This window comes from Osmerus eperlanus, chromosome 23, assembly GCF_963692335.1.
Source record: "Osmerus eperlanus chromosome 23, fOsmEpe2.1, whole genome shotgun sequence".
NCBI classification, from domain to species: domain Eukaryota; kingdom Metazoa; phylum Chordata; class Actinopteri; order Osmeriformes; family Osmeridae; genus Osmerus; species Osmerus eperlanus.
The window spans coordinates 219,244-239,243 of NC_085040.1; the positions used below are offsets into that span (position 1 = coordinate 219,244).

The 20,000-nt window shown below is 54.9% G+C and overlaps 3 protein-coding genes and 1 long non-coding RNA gene across 7 annotated transcripts in view; 3 read left to right on the forward strand and 1 right to left on the reverse strand.

The window, feature by feature from the left end:
- The window catches only part of LOC134009527 (atrial natriuretic peptide receptor 1), an 11,980-nt gene extending 6,235 nt beyond the window's left edge, over positions 1-5,745 (forward strand). Inside the window, 16 exon segments of the mRNA XM_062449030.1 lie at positions 340-426; positions 794-937; positions 1,074-1,195; positions 1,464-1,602; positions 1,822-1,870; positions 2,397-2,429; positions 2,431-2,499; positions 2,633-2,752; positions 2,857-2,950; positions 3,290-3,377; positions 4,072-4,211; positions 4,499-4,651; positions 4,736-4,834; positions 5,031-5,122; positions 5,338-5,563; positions 5,603-5,745. Of these exon segments, the coding sequence (XP_062305014.1) occupies positions 340-426; positions 794-937; positions 1,074-1,195; positions 1,464-1,602; positions 1,822-1,870; positions 2,397-2,429; positions 2,431-2,499; positions 2,633-2,752; positions 2,857-2,950; positions 3,290-3,377; positions 4,072-4,211; positions 4,499-4,651; positions 4,736-4,834; positions 5,031-5,122; positions 5,338-5,523 (1,615 nt within the window). The 3' untranslated portion in view covers positions 5,524-5,563; positions 5,603-5,745.
- Positions 5,746-9,830: 4,085 nt separating this feature from the next.
- Positions 9,831-11,383, reverse strand: LOC134009626 (uncharacterized). The gene is made up of 3 exons (XR_009928258.1): positions 11,077-11,383; positions 10,571-10,714; positions 9,831-10,044 (listed from the first exon to the last, which is right to left on the reverse strand). It is a non-coding gene; the product is annotated as an uncharacterized LOC134009626 (long non-coding RNA).
- On the forward strand, positions 11,201-16,109 carry LOC134009624 (E3 ubiquitin-protein ligase Topors-like). 4 transcript variants are annotated; one of them, XM_062449181.1, is made up of 4 exons: positions 11,208-11,748; positions 12,328-14,717; positions 14,813-15,590; positions 15,645-16,109. In XM_062449181.1, the coding sequence occupies exons 2-4, from the start codon at positions 12,331-12,333 to the stop codon at positions 16,107-16,109; spliced, it is 3,630 nt and encodes a 1,209-aa protein (XP_062305165.1). In that variant the 5' UTR covers positions 11,208-11,748; positions 12,328-12,330. The 4 variants fall into 4 exon arrangements, with proteins under 4 accessions (XP_062305164.1, XP_062305165.1, XP_062305163.1 ...); XM_062449182.1 differs by having other exon boundaries at positions 11,212-11,748; positions 14,813-15,365; positions 15,450-16,109; XM_062449180.1 differs by having other exon boundaries at positions 11,201-11,748; positions 14,816-16,109.
- Positions 16,110-16,472: 363 nt separating this feature from the next.
- Positions 16,473-20,000, forward strand: part of rigi (RNA sensor RIG-I) — a 9,011-nt gene continuing 5,483 nt past the window's right edge. Inside the window, 9 exon segments of the mRNA XM_062449184.1 lie at positions 16,473-16,613; positions 16,936-17,067; positions 17,199-17,380; positions 18,005-18,155; positions 18,243-18,407; positions 18,643-18,685; positions 18,743-18,840; positions 18,974-19,133; positions 19,766-20,000. The exon segment at positions 19,766-20,000 is cut by the window's right edge and continues 15 nt beyond it. Of these exon segments, the coding sequence (XP_062305168.1) occupies positions 16,508-16,613; positions 16,936-17,067; positions 17,199-17,380; positions 18,005-18,155; positions 18,243-18,407; positions 18,643-18,685; positions 18,743-18,840; positions 18,974-19,133; positions 19,766-20,000 (1,272 nt within the window). The 5' untranslated portion in view covers positions 16,473-16,507.

A 20,000-nucleotide genomic window follows, 5' to 3' on the forward strand; every position in this document is an offset into this window, starting at 1 on the left:
ACACACACACACACACACACCATGCACACACACACACACATATACACACACACCATACACACACTCACACTCACACCACACACACACACACACACACACCATACACACACTCACATATACACACACACACCATACACACACTCACATATACACACACACACCATACACACACTCACACTCACACCACACACACACACACACACCACACACACACACACACACACACACCATACACACACTCACATATACACACACACACCATACACACACTCACACACACACACACACACCACACACACACTCACACAGACGCACCTGTGTGAACCACCTCTCTGTTAGTGATGGCAGATCTGTGGCGATCAAGAGGATCCACACCAAAACCTTCTCCCTCTCCAAGTCCATCAGGCAAGAGGTCAAACAAGTCAGGTGAGACACACATTCACACACACACATATTCTCTCACACATACACACTCTCTCTCTCACACACAGACACAGCTCTCTCTCTCACACACAGACACACTCTCTCTCTCACACACAGACACAGCTCTCTCTCTCACACACAGACACACTCTCTCTCTCACACACAGACACAGCTCTCTCTCTCACACACAGACACAGCTCTCTCTCTCACACACAGACACAGCTCTCTCTCTCACACACAGACACAGCTCTCTCTCTCACACACAGACACAGCTCTCTCTCTCACACACAGACACAGCTCTCTCTCTCACACACAGACACAGCTCTCTCTCTCACACACAGACACAGCTCTCTGAGTGTCTCTCTCTCAGGGAGCTGGACCATCCTAACTTGTGTAAGTTCTACGGAGGCTGTGTGGAGGTTCCCAACGTTGCCATAGTTACAGAGTACTGCCCCAAAGGCAGTCTGAATGACGTGCTGCTGAATGAGGAGATACCCCTGAACTGGGGCTTCAGGTACCACACACACACTCTTACACACACACACACACTCATACACACACCTGAGGAGAAACCCCTGAACTTCTCCCTTCTCACACTCACTATGTGTGTGTATATGTGTGTATATGTGTGTATATGTGTGTGTGTGCAGGTTCTCCTTTGCTACAGATATCGCCCGGGGCGTGGCCTACCTGCACCAACACAAGGTGTGTCACGGACACCTCAAGTCCCTCAACTGTGTCCTCGACGACCGCTGGGTCTGCAAGATCACAGGTACCAATCTATCTCATACCTAACTAACTAACTACTGACAAACTAAACTAACTCACTTCCTCACTATACTAACTAAACTAACTCAACTACTTAACCTAACTAAACTGACCCCTCCCATCTTACTTCTTCCCCCTGTAACCCATATATTTGGGAAATATATAGAATATATAAAATATTTTTTCAACCTTTCAAAAACAGTTTTTCGAAGGTTTTTGGGGGATTTTTTTTTCAACCTTTCAAAAACCTCTTTTTCGAAACATCCACCTAGACTACGGGCTGTCCACCTATCGGAGAGAGGACATGTCTGAGCCCCTGACGACCTATCAGCAGAGACTACAGGAGGTGTACACGCCCCCTGAGTGTCACAACTGCAACCTGGAGCCCACCCTGGCTGGAGATGTGTTCAGGTACACACACACACACACCCTGGCTGGAGATGTGTTCAGGTACACACACACACACACCCTGGCTGGAGATGTGTTCAGGTACACACACACACACCCTGGCTGGAGATGTGTTCAGGTACACACACACACACACCCTGGCCGGAGATGTGTTCAGGTACACACACACACACACACACGTGAATACACTCTCTCTGTACAGACTCTTCTATATTTCTGCAGTTATTCCATAATCCTGCTGGAGATCGCTACTCGCAGCGACCCCGTCCCTGTAAGTATGTGTGTGTGTGTGTGTGTCACTCTTGTGTTCATTCCCTGACATCCTGGCTGAAGTCATCATCTCACAGGTCATGTCTGTGGGTGAAGATCAAAGGTCATTCATCAGTGGACGCAGGGACTGTTTAAATCGTCACAGCAACAAGCATGGCATCAGACATCCTGCTGGTCATCCATCTCCATGCCAACACCATCCAATCACCATGCCAACACCGTCCCATCACCACCCACAGAAAGTAACTATCTTTCCTGCTTTCAATCTCTCCCCTTCTCCCCCCCTCCCGCCTCCCCTCCTGCCCCCCCTCCCGCCTCCCCTCCTGCCCCCCCTCCTGCCCCCCCTCCCGCCTCCCCTCCTGCCTCCCCCTCCTGCCCCCCCTCCTGCCCCCCCTCCCGCCTCCCCTCCTGCCCCCCCCTCCTGCCCCCCCTCCCGCCCCCCCTCCCGCCTCCCCTCCTGCCCCCCCTCCTGCCCCCCCTCCCGCCTCCCCTCCTGCCCCCCCCTCCCGCCTCCCCCCCTCCCCCAGGTGGAGGAGTCCTCTCTGGAGTGTGCCTGGTGCCCCCCCCCTGCCAGAGCTCATCTCAGGGAAGACAGACAACACCTGCCCCTGCCCTGCCGAGTACGTGGAGGTAGGTAGCTGATATCAGGTCAGGTCTGGTGTGTGGAAGAAGCTGATTGGTCAGGTCTAGGTGTGTCTGGAAGCTGATTGGTCAGGTCTGGGGTGTGTCTGGAAGCTGATTGGTTAGCTCTGTGTCTCCGTAGCTTATCAGGCGCTGCCGTTCTCATAACCCCGCCCACCGGCCGGCATTTGAGCAGATCAGGAAGGTCGTCCAGAGGATCAACCCTCACAAAGTCAGCCCTGTGGACATGATGATGAACCTGGTATGACCTCCACACGACCCCCCACATGACCTCCACATGACCTGACCCTGGTGTTGCCCCTGGTGTTGGCCCTGATGTTGACCCTGGTGCCCCTGACCCTGCAGATGGAGAAGTACAGTAAGCACCTGGAGGTGCTGGTGGCAGAGAGGACACAGGACCTGATGCACGAGAAACAGAAGACAGACCGACTGCTGTACAGTACGACACACACCCCCACACACACACCCCACACACACACACACACACACCCCACACACACACCCCACACACACACACACACACACACCCCACACACACACACACACCCCACACACACACACACACACACACACCCCCACACACACACACACACCCCATACACACACACCCCACACACACACACACCCCATACACACACACCCCACACACACACACACACACCCCACACACACACACACCTCACACACACACACACCATACACACACACCATACACACACCCCATACACACACACACAGGTGTCCAGAGGATCACATACGTGTGTGTGTGTGTGTGTAGGCATGCTGCCTCGTCAGGTGGCAGATGACCTGAGGCAGGGGAAGCCTTCTCAGGCCCAGAGCTTCATCAGCGCCACCGTCTTCTTCAGGTGATCCACCCTCTCCTCCCCCCATCCCCTCCCTCCCTCCCTCTCCTCCCCCTCCCTCCCTCCCTCCCTCTCCTCCCCCTCCCTCTCCTCCGTCTCTTCCCCCATCCTCCCCCTCCCTCTCCTGCCTCTCCCTGTCTCCCCCCATCCTCCCCCTCCCTCTCCTCCCTCTCCCTGTCTCCCCCCATCCTCCCTCTCCTTCCTCACCCTGTCTCCCCCCAACCCCCCCCTCCCTCTCCTCCCTCTCCCTGTCTCCCCCCATCCTCCCCCTCCCTCTCCTCCTTCTCCTCCCCCTCCCTCTCTACTCACTTCTCCCTCCTCCCTCCAGTGACATCGTGGGGTTCACCCATCTCTCCCTCCTCCCTCCAGTGACATCGTGGGGTTCACCCATCTCTCCCTCCTCCCTCCAGTGACATCGTGGGGTTCACCCATCTCTCCCTCCTCCCTCCAGTGACATCGTGGGGTTCACCCATCTCTCCCTCCTCCCTCCAGTGACATCGTGGGGTTCACCCATCTCTCCCTCCTCCCTCCAGTGACATCGTGGGGTTCACCCATCTCTCCCTCCTCCCTCCAGTGACATCGTGGGGTTCACCCATCTCTCCCTCCTCCCTCCAGTGACATCGTGGGGTTCACCCATCTCTCCCTCCTCCCTCCAGTGACATCGTGGGGTTCACCCATCTCTCCCTCCTCCCTCCAGTGACATCGTGGGGTTCACCCATCTCTCCAGCTCCAGTACTCCCTACCAGGTTGTAGGCTTCCTCAACAAGCTCTACACAACCTTCGATGACATCATAGACAACTACGACGTCTACAAGGTGGAAACCATAGGGGACGCCTGTGAGTCTCTCTCTCTCTCTCTCTCTCTCTCTCTCTCTTCATCTCTCTCTCTATCTCTCTCTATGCCTCTCTCTCTTCATCTCTCTCTCTACCTCTCTCTCTCTACCTCTCTATGCCTCTCTCTCTACCTCTCTCTCTGCCTCTCTCTCTCTCTACCTCTCTATGCTTCTCTTCATCTCTCTCTCTATCTCTCTATTCATCTACCTCTAAATTTCTCTCTCAATCTGTCTCTCCATCTACCCTTCGCTCTCTCAGTGTCTCTCATGTGTGTGTTTCTGTGAGAGCAGACATGGTGGTGTCAGGTGTGCCCAAGGAGAACGGCATCCAACACGTGTCTGAGATCTGCAGCATGGCTCTGGACCTGGTGGCTGTTTGTCGCAGCTTCAGAATCCCTCACAAACCCAACACCCTGCTGCAGATACGTGCTGGTATACACTCAGGTAACACACACTCAACACCCAGCTGCAGATACACACAGGTAACAAACACACACACACGCCCACGCTCCTGGCTTTGTGTTGCAGGTCCGGTGGTGGCTGGTGTGGTCGGCACCAAGATGCCTCGCTACTGTTTGTTTGGAGACACAGTCAACACAGCCTCCAGGATGGAGTCCACCAGCGAGGGTGAGGAGCTAGCGCTGGCTAGGGAAGGGCTGGCACACTGAACACTGGGCTCTCTATTAGAATGGAGGCAGATGCTAATGCTAGGGAAGAGACCATCTTCAGCAGTGGCTAATGCTAGGGAAATATGAATCTCAATGACAGTAGGATGTCTATGGCAGAGACAGAGGAAGCTAATGCTAGGGAAGTGTGTCCTCAGCCCTGAAGATCCAGTGCAGCTCCGGTACATTCTACCTGTTGGAGGAGATAGGAGGCTATGTGCTAAACTGCAGAGGCATGCTCCAGGTCAAGGTCAGCACACACACAAACTGTAACTTCAGATGATGCATACAACATCTAGTTCTGCCTTTCTGTTCTACATGGATCAAATACTGTCCCTCCCCTCTCTCCCCTCCCCGCCTCCCCTCCCTCCCCTCTCTCCCCTCCCCCCCTCCCTCCCCTCTCTCCCCTCCCCCTCCCTCCCCCTCCTCCCTCCCCTCCCCCGCTCCCTCACCTCTCTCCCCCAGGGTAAGGGGGATATGGTGACCTACTGGCTGGAGGGGAAGCAGGCGTCCCTGTCCTGTAAGGACCCCTACCACGACCCCTCCAGGGTGTCCAGTAGGAAGCCTGCCGTGGTTCCTGACAGTGACAGAGAGCTGTACTCCTCCATGCCAGGCTTCCTCAACCACGACCTGCTGCTGGACCCTGCCTGACCCCTGACCCCCTCATGCTGGACCCTGCCTGACCCCTGACCTTTAACCCCCTCATGCTGGATCCTGCCTGACCTCTCACCCCCTCATGCTGGACCCTGCCTGACCCCCTCATGCTGGATCCTGCCTGACCCCTGACCTCTAACCCCCTGATGCTGGAACTTCCTGTATCTGTAGTAGTTCCCAAGCTAAAAGATTGTTATACTTAAAGCATGACTACAAAGTACAAACATGTTGTCAAAAGGTATGTGAATATACAAAATCAGTCCTTTTTCAATACACTTCCAACTGTGTAGAAAAAGATCAATACAATGAACATTTATTATGCTCTCATGTAATACATCTAAGTTAGATTTAAGTTCAGTCTTTTTTCACTTGGGTCATTTCAAATGTTTTTTTCTCTCTCTCTCTGTTCTCATAGTGGTCCTCCACTGTTGTGAAGCTCTCTCTCTCTCTCCCCGTCTCTCTCTCCCCCTCTCTCTCCCCCCTTCTCTCCCTGTGCTCGTGTTGTCCTCACCAGGTTAGGGTTAGGATTAGTTCCTGAGTTGTTCCTGTTTGGGGTTAGGGTTAGTTCCTGTGTTGTTCCTCTGTTTGGGGTTAGGGTTAGTTCCTGTGTGGTTCCTGTTTGGGGTTAGTTCTTGTGTTGTTCCTCTGTTTGGGGTTAGGGTTAGTTCCTGTGTTGTTCCTCTGTTTGGGGTTAGGGTTAGTTCCTGTGTGGTTCCTGTTTGGGGTTAGTTCCTGTGTTGTTCCTCTGTTTGGGGTTAGGGTTAGTTCCTGTGTTGTTCCTGTTTGGGGTTAGTTCTTGTGTTGTTCCTCTGTTTGGGGTTAGTTCCTGTGTGGTTCCTGTTTGGGTTATTAAAGCTTCTTAACTCTGCTCCTGTCCTGACACATCCTTTCACACCAACGACCTTTAACCCTAACCCAACAACCCCCACCCTTACCACATCACAAGGAGAGAGACAAGGATTAGAGGGAGGAGAGAGAAGAGCATTAGAGTGAAGGAGCAGGGACAGAAGGAGCAGGGACAGAAGGAGCAGGGACAGAAGGAGCAGGGACAGAAGGAGCAGGGACAGAAGGAGCAGGGAATATGTGTGTTGAAAGGACAGTAAGTGGATGTGTCTATGCCTGTGAATATCTGTGTGGATGTGTGTGTGTGTGTGAGTGTGTGTGGAGACAGAGAACTGCCTCCTGCAGCTGTTGAGGTGAGCCCTCGGGGTTCAGACAAGAGGAGCTCCAGAACTCTCCAACAGCTGAGACTGCAACAACCTTTATTCACTCTACCTGTGTGTGTGTGTGCGAAATGTCACACTGAGGAAAACATCCTGATTACATCTACTCTGAATGAAGAGAGGGAAAGATAGAGAGAGGGGGAGGGAGAGAGAGAGAAGTGTATCTGAGAGGCTCTCTAATTAATCTTAGAGGGAAAACAAGACATGAGAGAAGGATGGAGAGGAGAAGAACGAGAGGACACATGGGAGGAGAAGGATGAGGGACAGAGGGGATGAGAGGAAGGAGGCAAGAGGGATGAGAGGAGGGGAGGGAGGCGAGAGGGGTGAGAGGGGAGGGAGGAGGGATGGAGAGGGGAGGGAGGCGAGAGGGATGAGAGGAGGGGAGGGAGGAGGGATGGAGAGGAGGGAGGCGAGAGGGATGAGAGGAGAGGGAGGAGGGATGGAGAGGAGGGAGGCGAGAGGGATGAGAGGAGGGGAGGGAGGCGAGAGGGATGAGAGGAGGGGAGGCGAGAGGGATGAGAGGAGGGAGGCAAGAGGGATGAGAGGAGGGGAGGGAGGCAAGAGGGATGAGAGGAGGGGAGGGAGGCGAGAGGGATGAGAGGAGGGGAGGGAGGCGAGAGGGATGAGAGGAGGGGAGGGAGGCGAGAGGGATGAGAGGAGGGGAGGGAGGCGAGAGGGATGAGAGGAGGGGAGGGAGGCGAGAGGGATGAGAGGAGGGGGACGAGAGGGCTGCTATCTTTTGAAGTGTTTTTCGTTAATGAAATGCGTATGTACCGTACCGATCACAGAAGAGGCTCTGCTTCACTCACCCATCTCATCACTCATCTACATATCTGAGGCTGCAGCCACACACACACACACACATCAAAGCCAGGCCAGAGTGTGTGCATGGCCACTGCATGTATTGAACAGTTTGTGTGTCCAGAAATATGTGTGACCCTTTTATTTACTGACTACATTAGAGGCCTTTACACAACAAGCACAACACCAATACAAGTGGAAATGTGTGTGTGTGTGCGTAGTTTCATAACCTCTCTGCTGCATACAATATTAACATTACAATACAAGACCAGTAGAGATTCAGGTTTATTTGTTTTGTTTATTATAAAAGAATATGTGCAACATATAAACACCCATGGGAGGGAGACAAACACAGACCAGACCAGTGCAGACCAGAATAGACTAGACCAGTCCAGACCTGAATAGACCACACCAGACCTGAATAAACCAGACCTGACCAGACCATACCTGAATAGACCAGACCTGAATAGACTAGGTCAGACCAGACCAGTCCAGGATAGTCCAGTCCTGTCCAGGATAGTCCTGGATAGTCCAGTCCAGGATAGACCAGTCCAGTCCAGGATAGTCCAGTCCAGGATAGTCCAGTCCAGGATAGACCAGTCCAGTCCAGGATAGACCAGTCCAGGATAGTCCAGTCCAGGATAGACCAGTCCAGGATAGTCCAGTCCAGGATAGTCCAGTCCAGGATAGACCAGTCCAGGATAGTCCAGTCCAGGATAGACCAGTCCAGTCCAGGATAGTCCAGTTCAGTCCAGTCCAGGATAGACCAGTCCAGGATAGTCCAGTCCAGGATAGACCAGTCCAGTCCAGGATAGTCCAGTTCAGTCCAGTCCAGGATAGTCCAGTCCAGCCAGGATAGTCCAGTCCAGGATAGTCCAGTTCAGTCCAGTCCAGGATAGACCAGTCCAGGATAGTCCAGTCCAGGATAGTCCAGTCCAGTCCAGGATAGACCAGACCAGTCCAGGATAGACCAGTCCAGTCCAGGATAGTCCAGTTCAGTCCAGTCCAGGATAGACCAGTCCAGGATAGACCAGTCCAGGATAGTCCAGTTCAGTCCAGTCCAGGATAGACCAGTCCAGGATAGTCCAGTCCAGTCCAGGATAGTCCAGTCCAGTCCAGGATAGTCCAGTTCAGGATAGACCAGTCCAGTCCAGGATAGTCCAGTCCAGGATAGTCCAGTTCAGTCCAGTCCAGGATAGACCAGTCCAGGATAGTCCAGTCCAGGATAGTCCAGACCAGTCCAGGATAGTCCAGTTCAGTCCAGTCCAGGATAGACCAGTCCAGGATAGTCCAGTTCAGTCCAGTCCAGGATAGACCAGTCCAGTCCAGGATAGACCAGTCCAGGATAGTCCAGTCCAGTCCAGGATAGTCCAGTCCAGTCCAGGATAGACCAGTCCAGGATAGTCCAGTCCAGTCCAGGATAGTCCAGTCCAGTCCAGGATAGTCCAGTTCAGGATAGTCCAGTCCAGTCCAGGATAGACCAGTCCAGTCCAGGATAGTCCAGTCCAGGATAGACCAGTCCAGGATAGTCCAGTTCAGTCCAGTCCAGGATAGACCAGTCCAGTCCAGGATAGTCCAGTTCAGGATAGACCAGTCCAGGATAGTCCAGTTCAGTCCAGTCCAGGATAGACCAGTCCAGTCCAGGATAGTCCAGTTCAGGATAGTCCAGTCCAGTCCAGGATAGACCAGTCCAGTCCAGGATAGTCCAGTCCAGGATAGTCCAGTTCAGTCCAGTCCAGGATAGACCAGTCCAGGATAGTCCAGTCCAGGATAGTCCAGTCCAGTCCAGGATAGTCCAGTTCAGTCCAGTCCAGGATAGACCAGTCCAGGATAGTCCAGTTCAGTCCAGTCCAGGATAGTCCAGTCCAGGATAGTCCAGTTCAGTCCAGTCCAGGATAGTCCAGTCCAGTCCAGGATAGACCAGTCCAGGATAGTCCAGTCCAGTCCAGGATAGTCCAGTCCAGTCCAGGATAGACCAGTCCAGGATAGTCCAGTCCAGTCCAGGATAGTCCAGTCCAGTCCAGGATAGTCCAGTTCAGGATAGTCCAGTCCAGTCCAGGATAGACCAGTCCAGGATAGTCCAGTCCAGTCCAGGATAGTCCAGTCCAGTTCAGGATAGTCCAGCCCAGGATAGTCCAGTCCAGGATAGACCAGTCCAGGATAGTCCAGTCCAGGATAGTCCAGTCCAGCCCAGGATAGTCCAGTCCAGGATAGTCCAGTTCAGTACAGTCCAGGATAGACCAGTCCAGGATAGTCCAGTCCAGGATAGACCAGACCCGGATAGTCCAGTCCTGTCCAGTCCAGGATAGTCCAGTCCAGGATAGTCCAGTCTTAGCAGTGCAATCTGTAGGAACAGGAGAACACTGCTGTATCATGCAGGCCAGTCCAGCTGAGATCACATGACCAAAGTCTCTCTGGACTGTAGTCTTCTGTGGCATTATGGGAGACAGAGTCTTCATAGCCGGAGTGGACGATGTCCACAGGTTTGAGTGACCTGGTCAAGACAAGAACAATTTCATTATTACTGTGTTTGTATTTCAAGCACCAGTAAGGAGTCAGGTGGCTGAGTGGGAAACGGACAAGTAATCAGAAGGTTGCTGGTTGCCAAATGACGTTGTGTCCTTGGGCAAGGCACTTCACCCTACTTGCCTCAGGGGAATGTCCCTGTACTTACTGTAAGTCACTCTGGATAAGAGCGTCTGCTAAATGACTAAATGTAAATGTAAGGTCCAGTGAGGTGGAGAATCTCGTTACCAAGGGTGAACAGACCAGGTCAGGCAACGGCATGAAATAAAAACACAGATACTTACATTTACATTTACTCATTTAGCAGACGCTTTTATCCAAAGCGACTTCCAAGAGAGAGCTTTACAAAGTGCATAGGTCACTGATCATAACAACGAGATAGCCACAAAACATTGCGAGTAGCCAAAACATGAAGCACACATTGTGAACAACCAAAATAAGTTACTGACAGAAAACACAAACGGGGTCAACACAGTAAAGCACAGGGAACTCACATTTCAAAAGAGCCGTTTCTAGGACCCAGGCAACCATCAGTTGTGTCGCCGGGTCCCCGCGGCCTGCTCCAGCTGCCACCGTGCCGCCACCCAGCTACCGTATATGACGTAGCCCCAGGACAGCACCACCACCGCCGCTAGGATCTGGAGACGGCAACATGAGGCTCAGTGTAACTTCGTTTGAACCGGAGCTGCATGGCTCACGTCGTTAGCTCGCCGCGCTATTAAACTGATTAATTTGACCAAAAAAAGCACAATAATTCGAGGCAACGGCACACATTGCAGTGGTCAAACTAAAGGCCAAGACGTCACACAGTTAGATCTAGCTAGACATGAATGGGTGACCGATAGCTAACTAGCTAAATAGCTAGCTCTAGTAAGCTAGCTGCCTGACTACACGCTAAAGGCTAGAGCTAACCTTTGTTTGCTACCGTGGACATTAGCTAGCCAGACACACATTTTTGCTCGTGCAGCCAATGTTAGAATCAGCAACACGATTTACTTACGACGGTGTAAATTCTGTCCAGCGCTCGATTGCTGACAATCATGGTTGTTATAAATGTTGGATGAAATTGACTCGCTGAACCCCGGCTAGCTAGCAGCAACATTGGCTAGAGTGTGTATGGTGCTTAGTTTGACAAAAGTTGAACCGGTTGCCAAGCCAACCAACCAAGCTAACCACATTTAATCAAGCGCCACCTGTTGGGTATCACGGGCAATCTATTCTGAAAAACGAGCATTGACCTAGATGTTTATCGCTATGAAATCAAAACATTTGATCACGAATCGAGTGTGAATTGGAAATAAATGCTAAACCCTCACTTTTAACGTCTCAACGATAGGTTCAATCGTTTGAGCAACGTTTTTTCCAGTCGCTAGGCGGTGCTGCTGGTCGGAGGACCGTCGACCTCTCTTCAAACAGAAGAAGAAGTCAACTATCCCAGAATCCTCTTCGTTTTCATCGACTTTCTGCTGTTTGATTTACATCCGTGGAGCCTGCTAGCTGGCTGACACCGTCCACTAAATGTTACCATTTCAACGTTTCTGTTTCTGAATAAGTAATAATATCGCTAGAAGATGATCGGCACTATCGGTGTCCGTGATCGGTGTTGTGACATTTGATCGTGAAACGGAAGATCACATATGAAAGCCTTTGGCGTTGCGAGTCGAGTGTTAAGGTAAGGGTGAGGAAGATGCTTCTGCTAGTGCTAGCTTTGTCCACTGCTAATCTATTTGGCGTTTGTTTCGTTTCTAGATCCTATCTAGTAATTTCAGCTACATACATCCGTGTACACCGTGTGCTAGTCAATGTCCGCAGTTGTATTTGAATGTTTTTGAAGCCAGATTTGGAGAGTGAGACATGTCGAGCTGACTGGCTAACCAGTTTAGGTGGGAATGCTAGTATGACGCTAGTTATGCTAGTCGTACGGGGGTAATGCTAGTAAGACGGTAGTAATGCTAGTCGTACAGGAGTAATGCTAGTAGGACGGTAGTAATGCTAGTCGTACAGGAGTAATGCTAGCTCGCAAAGTATCGAGCATGTAGCCGTGTAGTCCTTATCCCCGAGGTTATGTTCTCCAGTAACTTCAAAAGCTCAAAGTTGTCGCAGCCAGCGTACGATTTAACATTAATGTGTATGCTGACAGAAATGCTTATTCGGGGGACGGCTTCTCACTTCCGTGTGTGTGTGAGCGCGCGTTCGAATTTCTGTGTTTCTGTGTGTCTGCTCATCTCTCTCTCTGTGTGTGTGTGTGCAGGTGATGGCGCCCACCAGGATGAAGCTGCGTGTGCGGAGGAAGGACAGCGGGGGAGGGGGGGGAGGAGGGAAGACCACCCCCTCCCGCTCAGTGTCAGCCGAGGCGTCTCCGGACTCCAAGTGTCCCATCTGCCTGGACGTGTTCCAGAACCTGGCCTACCTGGACGCGTGTCTGCACCGCTTCTGCTTCCGCTGCATCCAGGAGTGGTCTCGCAGCAAGGCCGAGTGCCCGCTCTGCAAGCAGCCCTTCTCCTCCATCCTGCACTCCGTCCGCGCACACGACCACTTCAAGGAGTTCCGGCTCCGCCCCCCGCCCAACCACGCCCCGGCCAGCGCTGCCGCCGGCACTGCCTTGACGACGGACGGCAGGCGCCGGCACCGACAACGGACCCTCTCTCGTGGGGGCCGGGCGGGCGAGGGGGGCACGAGGGGCGGGGGGAGGGAGAGGAGGCGGTCGGGGCGTAACCGTGGGAGACCGACCACCTCGCCCCCTCCTCCTCCTCCTCCCGTGGGCGGGGCAGGGGGACAGGAGGGGGAGGATCCAGGGCTGAGCCTCGTCTTCGGGTCGTCGTCTGTGTTGCCTAGAGACGGGGGCAGGCTGCTGATGCGCCTGGCGTCTCGTCTCCGGGTCCAGCCCGAGGGCGCCAGCGCCCGCCGCCTCCACCAGAGGGCGCTGCTGGGCTTCCGCCGCCAGCTGTACCGCACCGGCGTGCGCGTCCGGGGCGTGCAGGGCGGGGCGGACGACGACATCACGGCGGCGCGCTACCAGCACAACCCCGACGCCCTGCAGCGCCTGCTGCCATGGTTACACAGGGAGCTGACGGCGCTGTATGGGTACAACACCTATCTGGTCAACCTGGTGCAGGACATCATCCGCTCTCGTCTCACCCAGACTGACATGGAGGACGGGGACATACACGAGGAGCTCCGCCCCTTCCTGCTGGCCAGGACCGACCACTTCCTGCACGAGCTGAGCAGTTTCGCCAGGTCTTCTCTCAGCATGGAGGCGTACGACCAGAGCGCCGTGTACGAGCTGCCCGCCCCGCCCACCCCCAGCTACGAGGAAGGCTCCTCCTCTTCTGTTATCGCCATCTCCGAGGGGGAGGAGCCTCCAGCACTTACGACAGGAAGTGGAGTGAGCAGAACAGGAAGTATGCTCAGTGAGGCGCCATGGGATGATGAGACTCCAGGCCCATCCTACTCCACAGCCGAGCCATGCCATTCACCCACGCAGCTGTCAATCAGCCCCAGGGAGCCGGGAACCAATCAAACATCTGTCAAGTCCTGCGAGGTGGCGGGGAAACAAACACAGGAGGGGGAGGAGGGGGAGGAGGGGGAGGAGTGCCTGATCGTGGGCTACGTCAAGCCCATGGCAGAGAGAACTCCAGAGCTGGTGCAGCTCTCCTCTGACAGTGAGGAGGAAGAGGAGAAGAAAGCAGAGATGATGGAGAATCTTCCAGCCCTCCCCTCCCTCATCCTTCCTGTCCTCCATCCCTCCATCCCTGCCCTGGCCGACCAGACAGAGTCACACACACCCTCTGCTCTGGTCAGGACGGAGAGAGAGAGGGAGCAGGAAGGAGAGAGGGAGCAGGAAGGAGAGAGGGACCAGGAAGGAGAGAGGGACCAGGAAGGAGAGAGGGAGCAGGAAGGGGGTCACATAGTGCATTGCTGGAGGGAGGGCAGTTCAGAGGCGAGGAGTCATAGAGGAGACTCCAGGAGCAGAGAGAGACCAGCAGGGGGCAGCAGAGAGAGGAGCAGGAGTTCTGACACCAGCAGCTCGATCCGCAGCACCGTGTCGGTGAGCAGCAGGGAACCCTGGGAAGGGTGGTCCTCCAGGGGGAGGACACAAGAGAGACGGAGGGAGAGAGAGAAGGAGAGGTGGAGGAGGAGAGACCGGGAGCGGGAGAGGCGTTGCCATAAAAGCCGTGGTCGAGCGACAGAGAGGTGGAGGGTGAAGGAGAGGGGGAGAGACGGAGAACAGGGGAGGGAGAGAGACAGGGAGAGGGGCAGTGGTGTCTCTCTCCTTCTCTCCAGACGGCCCCCAGTGGAAGGTTCCTCGTCTCGTTCCTCCAGCAGCGGGCGTTCCAGGAGCAGCCACAGCCGGGGCGGCACTAGCTCCTCCTCCCTCTCTGGCTCCGCCTCTGTTGGCGGAGGGGGCATCCGGAGGGACAAACCTGGAGGGAAGAGGAAGTACAAGAGCAGACACCTGCAGGACCCAACCTGGCAACCCAGCTCTGACAGCACACACAGGGGGAGAACCTGGCAACCCACCTCTGACAGCACACACAGGGGGAGAGACGCAGAAGGAGAGAGGGAGAGAGGGAGGCCGGAGGGAGAGAGGAGGAAGAGGAGGAGGAGAGGAGGAGAGAGCAGTACCAGTGTGAGAGAGAGGTGAGACTGCTGTTGTTTCTATGGACTCATCTTTATCAGTGTTAAAACTCTGACTCTAATTGTGTGGTGTGTGTGTGGTGTGTGTGTGTGTGCAGCAGGACACTGAGCCGCAGCCCCAGTGTTGAGATCATCTACGAGGGCACCACCTCCCTGACCCCGCCTCCTTGCCGCAAACGCCACCCCCCCCGGCGCCAGCGCTCCCCTCTGGTCATCACCATCGACAGCGACAGTGACCATGACGACCACGGGCACTCAGGTCCTCCTCCAGCCCTTAGCGACCAGGCGCTGTGTCTCTCTGACCCCTGCGTGACCCCGGCGACGCCCCCAGCTGTGGAGCCCTGCCTGGACCTGGGCGTCGACCTCAGCGACCTCCCCGTGGACATCCTCCACCACACCCCCGACCCCTGCCTGACCCCACCCCTGGAGCAGAGAGGCGGGAACAAGCTGACCACTAGACCTGCTGACCCTGGGGTCGTGACCTCTAACTCTCATCTCTTGGAGACCATCCTGCAGGACCAGGAGGTCATCACCCAGCCTGACCCTGACCAGGACCTGGAGGTCATCACCCAGCCTGACCCTGACCTGGACCTGGAGGTCATCACCCAGCCTGACCAGGACCTGGAGGTCATCACCCAGCCTGACCAGGACCTGGAGGTCATCACCCAGCCTGACCAGGAACTGGAGGTCATCACCCAGCCTGACCAGGAACTGGAGGTCATCACCCAGCCTGACCAGGAACTGGACCATACTGCCACCCCAGCCCACCCTGGGCCAATCAGGGGCTCTGCTGGGGGAGGCAGTCTGCCACCTAGAGACTCACCCCCCCCACACACACACCTGCCTGTCTCTCCTGTGTCTCACACACACACACACCTGCCCATATCTACATCACACACACACCTGCCTGTGTCTCACACATACACACACCTGCCTTCATCTCCATCACCTACCCACCTGTCTGTCTCACATGATGACAGTTTAATCCAGCGATCGTCTTTAACACTCAAACCCTCCCTCCCTCCACCCCTCCCTCCACCCCCTCTCCCTCACTCCCTCCCTCCACCCCCTCTCCCTCACTCCCTCCCTCCACCCCCTCTCCCTCACTCCCTCCCTCCACCCCCTCTCCCTCACTCCCTCCCTCACTCACTCCCTCACTCCCTCCCTCCACCTCCTCTCCTTAACTCTGCTCGGACTTCCTCTGTCTTCCTCCCTCCCCCTCTGCTGCCCCCCCCCTCACCCAGGGGCAGAGCAGGCCTCTCCCTCACACACTCCCCTCTCCTCGCCCCTGCCCCCCCAGCCTCGCCCTGCCCCCCAACCCACACTGAAGATGCCTCTACCAGGAAACAGAATGCTGTAGACTCAGACACACACCAGTACAGTCTGCAGCAGTGATGGACACACACCAGTACAGTCTGCAGCAGTGATGGACACACACACACACACACCTGACAGTCAGATGTGTGTGTCTGAGATACTACTTGAATTGAGAGATCAGCAGTTAATAAACTATTGCTCTCTTAGAATATATAATGTGTCGCGAAGCGTTGGAATAAATACCAATGTTGATATTCAGTATGTGTTTTTTCTGTGTGTGGATGTGTGTATGGATGTAATATGATATGTTTGACTAGGGGAGGAGTAGAACTGGTGTTTCGATTATGGCGTAGCTCGCGTAGTTTCACTTTCGTTTCTGGTTATGGTCTCGAGGGGGTTTTCCAGTTCAGACCGTCAGATAATAAAACCAGACGAACGTGCAGGTTATCAGAGTTATCAGCCTACTGTAAATCAGGATGTATGAGACGGAGAAAAACAACCTGCGGAATTTTAACAACCATATCGTTGCTATTTTGCGACCGTCTTACATCACGGAGTTCATGAACACGTACTTATCTGCAGGTAGGTGAACTGAACCAGACTGCCGAATGTTTCGCGTGAAACGTTCTTTATTTCAAGGGTTAAGCCATTGAGAACACGAATAACGAGTGGCCTATCACCATTAGTAGGCTAATAGACGGATCTCAAATACATAAATATGCTTGTATTTTTGTGTGGTCGACTTGCTAACGCGAGGAATTGGCTGAAGAATGTTATATGAACCCGAAATGAAATGACCGCAGTTTGTTACCGCTAGATGGCAACAAAGCAAATTGTAGAGGGGTCTCCCCTGTGTATGTTACTGTGTGTGTGTGTGTGTGTGTGTGTGTGTGTGTGTGTCCAGAGTGTGTGGAGCGTATCCTGTCGGAGGAGGTCATCTCCGTAACCACGGCAGCGGAGCGTCTTCTGCAGAGTGTTTGTGAGCTGGAGACCCAGGGATGGTTCCAAGGCTTCAAAGACACACTGTTTGCCTCAGGTACGCCTCACATAGGTGTGTGTGTGTGTGCTGTTTCAGGCACGTGGTAGGTGTTTAGTGTTTTTGTTATGGATGTAGACGTTGGTTTTCATGTTGTTGTTGACATTAGTGTTTGTGTTGATGTTGCCCAGGTTACCGTGGTCTGAGCAGGGCTCTGAGCGAGTGGGACTTCGGGCCCCTGGAGAGCCTGGTTGAGGCTCGGGCCCTGCTGGACCGGGTGGAGCCAGGACTGACGTCACACATCAAACCCAGCGAGCTGCTGCCTCACCTGGTGCCCTGCCTGCTGCCACGCCAGGGGGAGGAGATATGTGCTGTAAGGGCCAGGGGGGGAGGAGATATGTGCTGTAAGGGCCAGGGGGAGGAGATATGTGCTGTAAGGGCCAGGGGGGGAGGAAATATGTGCTGTAAGGGCCAGGGGGAGGAGATATGTGCTGTAAGGGCCAGGAGGGGAGGAGATATGTGCTGTAAGGGCCAGGGGGGGAGGAGATATGTGCTGTAAGGGCCAGGGGGAGGAGATATGTGCTGTAAGGGCCAGGGGGAGGAGATATGTGCTGTAAGGGCCAGGGGGGGAGGAGATATGTGCTGTAAGGGCCAGGGGGGGAGGAGATATGTGCTGTAAGGGCCAGGGGGAGGAGATATGTGCTGTAAGGGCCAGGAGGGGAGGAGATATGTGCTGTAAGGGCCAGGGGGGGAGGAGATATGTGCTGTAAGGGCCAGGGGGAGGAGATATGTGCTGTAAGGGCCAGGGGGAGGAGATATGTGCTGTAAGGGCCAGGGGGAGGAGATATGTGCTGTAAGGGCCAGGGGGAGGAGCTGTAAGGGCCACACACACACACACTTTGTATGTGTGTGTGTGTGTGTCTTTGGGGCGTGTGGTGTGTATGTGGTGTGTGTGTGTGGTGTGTGTGTGTACGTGGTTTGTGTGTTTACCCCTTAGATGGAGGCCCAGCGTGGGTGTACTGCAGCAGGCCGCTGTCTGATTGGCTGTCTGAAGAGGAGTGATTGTGACACGTGGTTCAAGCAGCTGAAGATGGCGCTGGAGGAGTGTGAGTTCACCCTCGCTCTGGACCAGCTGGCAGGGCACGCAGGTACACACACACACACACACCACACCACACCACACACACACGCCGGTGTCAGACGGTAGATCTGATTGGCTGCTGTGTGTCTCTCAGAGTCTGCTGTTGATGTCGATGATGACGCCATGGAGACCGAGGATGGGAAGCTGGGTGAAACCATGACGACGGTGTCCATTCAGTACCGGGGAGGGAGTGAGGATGAGGAGGATGAAGGAGCTCCACCTGAGCGGCTCCCTGAAGCCCCGCCCCCCTCTGCAGGAGGTGAGACGCCTCAGGTCTAGTCCTGACCAGTAGGAACACATTCAGATCTCATCCTGACCAATAGGAACACTCAGATCTCATCCTGACCAATAGGAAGACTTCTATCAACAGAAGGATAGATGCAGTTCTCTCTGCTGTGATTGTGGCTTATACATTCAATATTCAACATATTATAATGTTCTTCGGTAGGTTCCGTGTTCTAACTTGTGTGTTCTGTGTTCTGTGCATTCCACAGAGGCAGGTGTCAGTAGTGGGCAGGGCCAGTGTGGAGGAGGAGCAGGAGGAGGAGCAGGAGGAGGAGCAGGAGGAGGAGCGGGAGGAGGAGGGGGAGCAGGAGGAGGAGGGGGAGGAGAGAAGAAGCTGAGAATGTACCAGGCAGAGCTGGCTGAACATGCTATGAGAGGAGAGAACACCATCATCTGTGCCCCTACTGGTGAGTTAGACTGGGTTAGACCTGGGTTAGACCAAGTTAGACTGGGTTAGACCAGGTTAGACTGGGTTAGACTGGGTTAGACTGGGTTAGACATGGGTTAGAACTCTACCAATCTTCTGACTCCGCCCCCCAGGTTGTGGGAAGACAGTGGTTGCCTTGGCAATCTGTGAGCATCACCTCAAGGTCAAGGGTGAGGGGGCGAAGGTCGTGTTCATGGCAACCAAGGTGGATGTGTACGAGCAGCAGTACAAACTGTTTCAACAGCACTTCCAGCACAAGAACCCAGACATCAGGTCAGACACACACACAGATACACACACACACACACACACACACTGATACACACACATACATATACACACACATATCCACAGATATACAAACACATTCATCCTTTCATATACACATTCACAAGCGCACATGCCAACATAACCAGGGGACTCCTGTTTTCAATCATGTCTGAAATGTCCCTCCCCTCCCCTCCCCTCCCCTCCCCTCCCCTCTCCTCTCCTCTCCTGCCCTGCCCTCCCCTCCCCTCCCCTGCCCTCCCCTGCCCTCCCCTGCCCTGCCCTCCCCTCCCCTCCCCTCCCCTGCCCTGCCCTGCCCTCCCCTCCCCTGCCCTGCCCTCCCCTGCCCTGCCCTGCCCTGCCCTCCCCTCCCCTCCCCTCCCCTCCCCTCTCCTGCCCTCTCCTGCCCTCCCCTCCCCTCTCCTGCCCTCCCCTCCCCTCCCCTGCCCTGCCCTCCCCTCCCCTCCCCTCTCCTGCCCTCTCCTGCCCTCCCCTCCCCTCTCCTGCCCTCCCCTCCCCTCCCCTGCCCTGCCCTCCCCTCCCCTCCCCTGCCCTCCCCTCCCCTCTCCTGCCCTCTCCTGCCCTCCCCTCCCCTCTCCTGCCCTCCCCTCCCCTCCCCTGCCCTCCCCTCCCCTCAGGGTGACAGGTCAGTGTGGGTACCAGGACGCCATGAACATGCAGCTGGTGCTGGACAGCCATGATGTGATCGTGCTCACCCCCCAGATCCTGGTGAACGCCCTGGCCCGGAGAGAGCTGCCCTCCCTGGCCTCCCTCTCTCTCCTCATCCTGGACGAGTGTCACAACACCACGGGGAAACACCCCTACAACGTCCTCATGGCCTCCTACCTGGACACCAAGCTGTCCTCAAGAGGG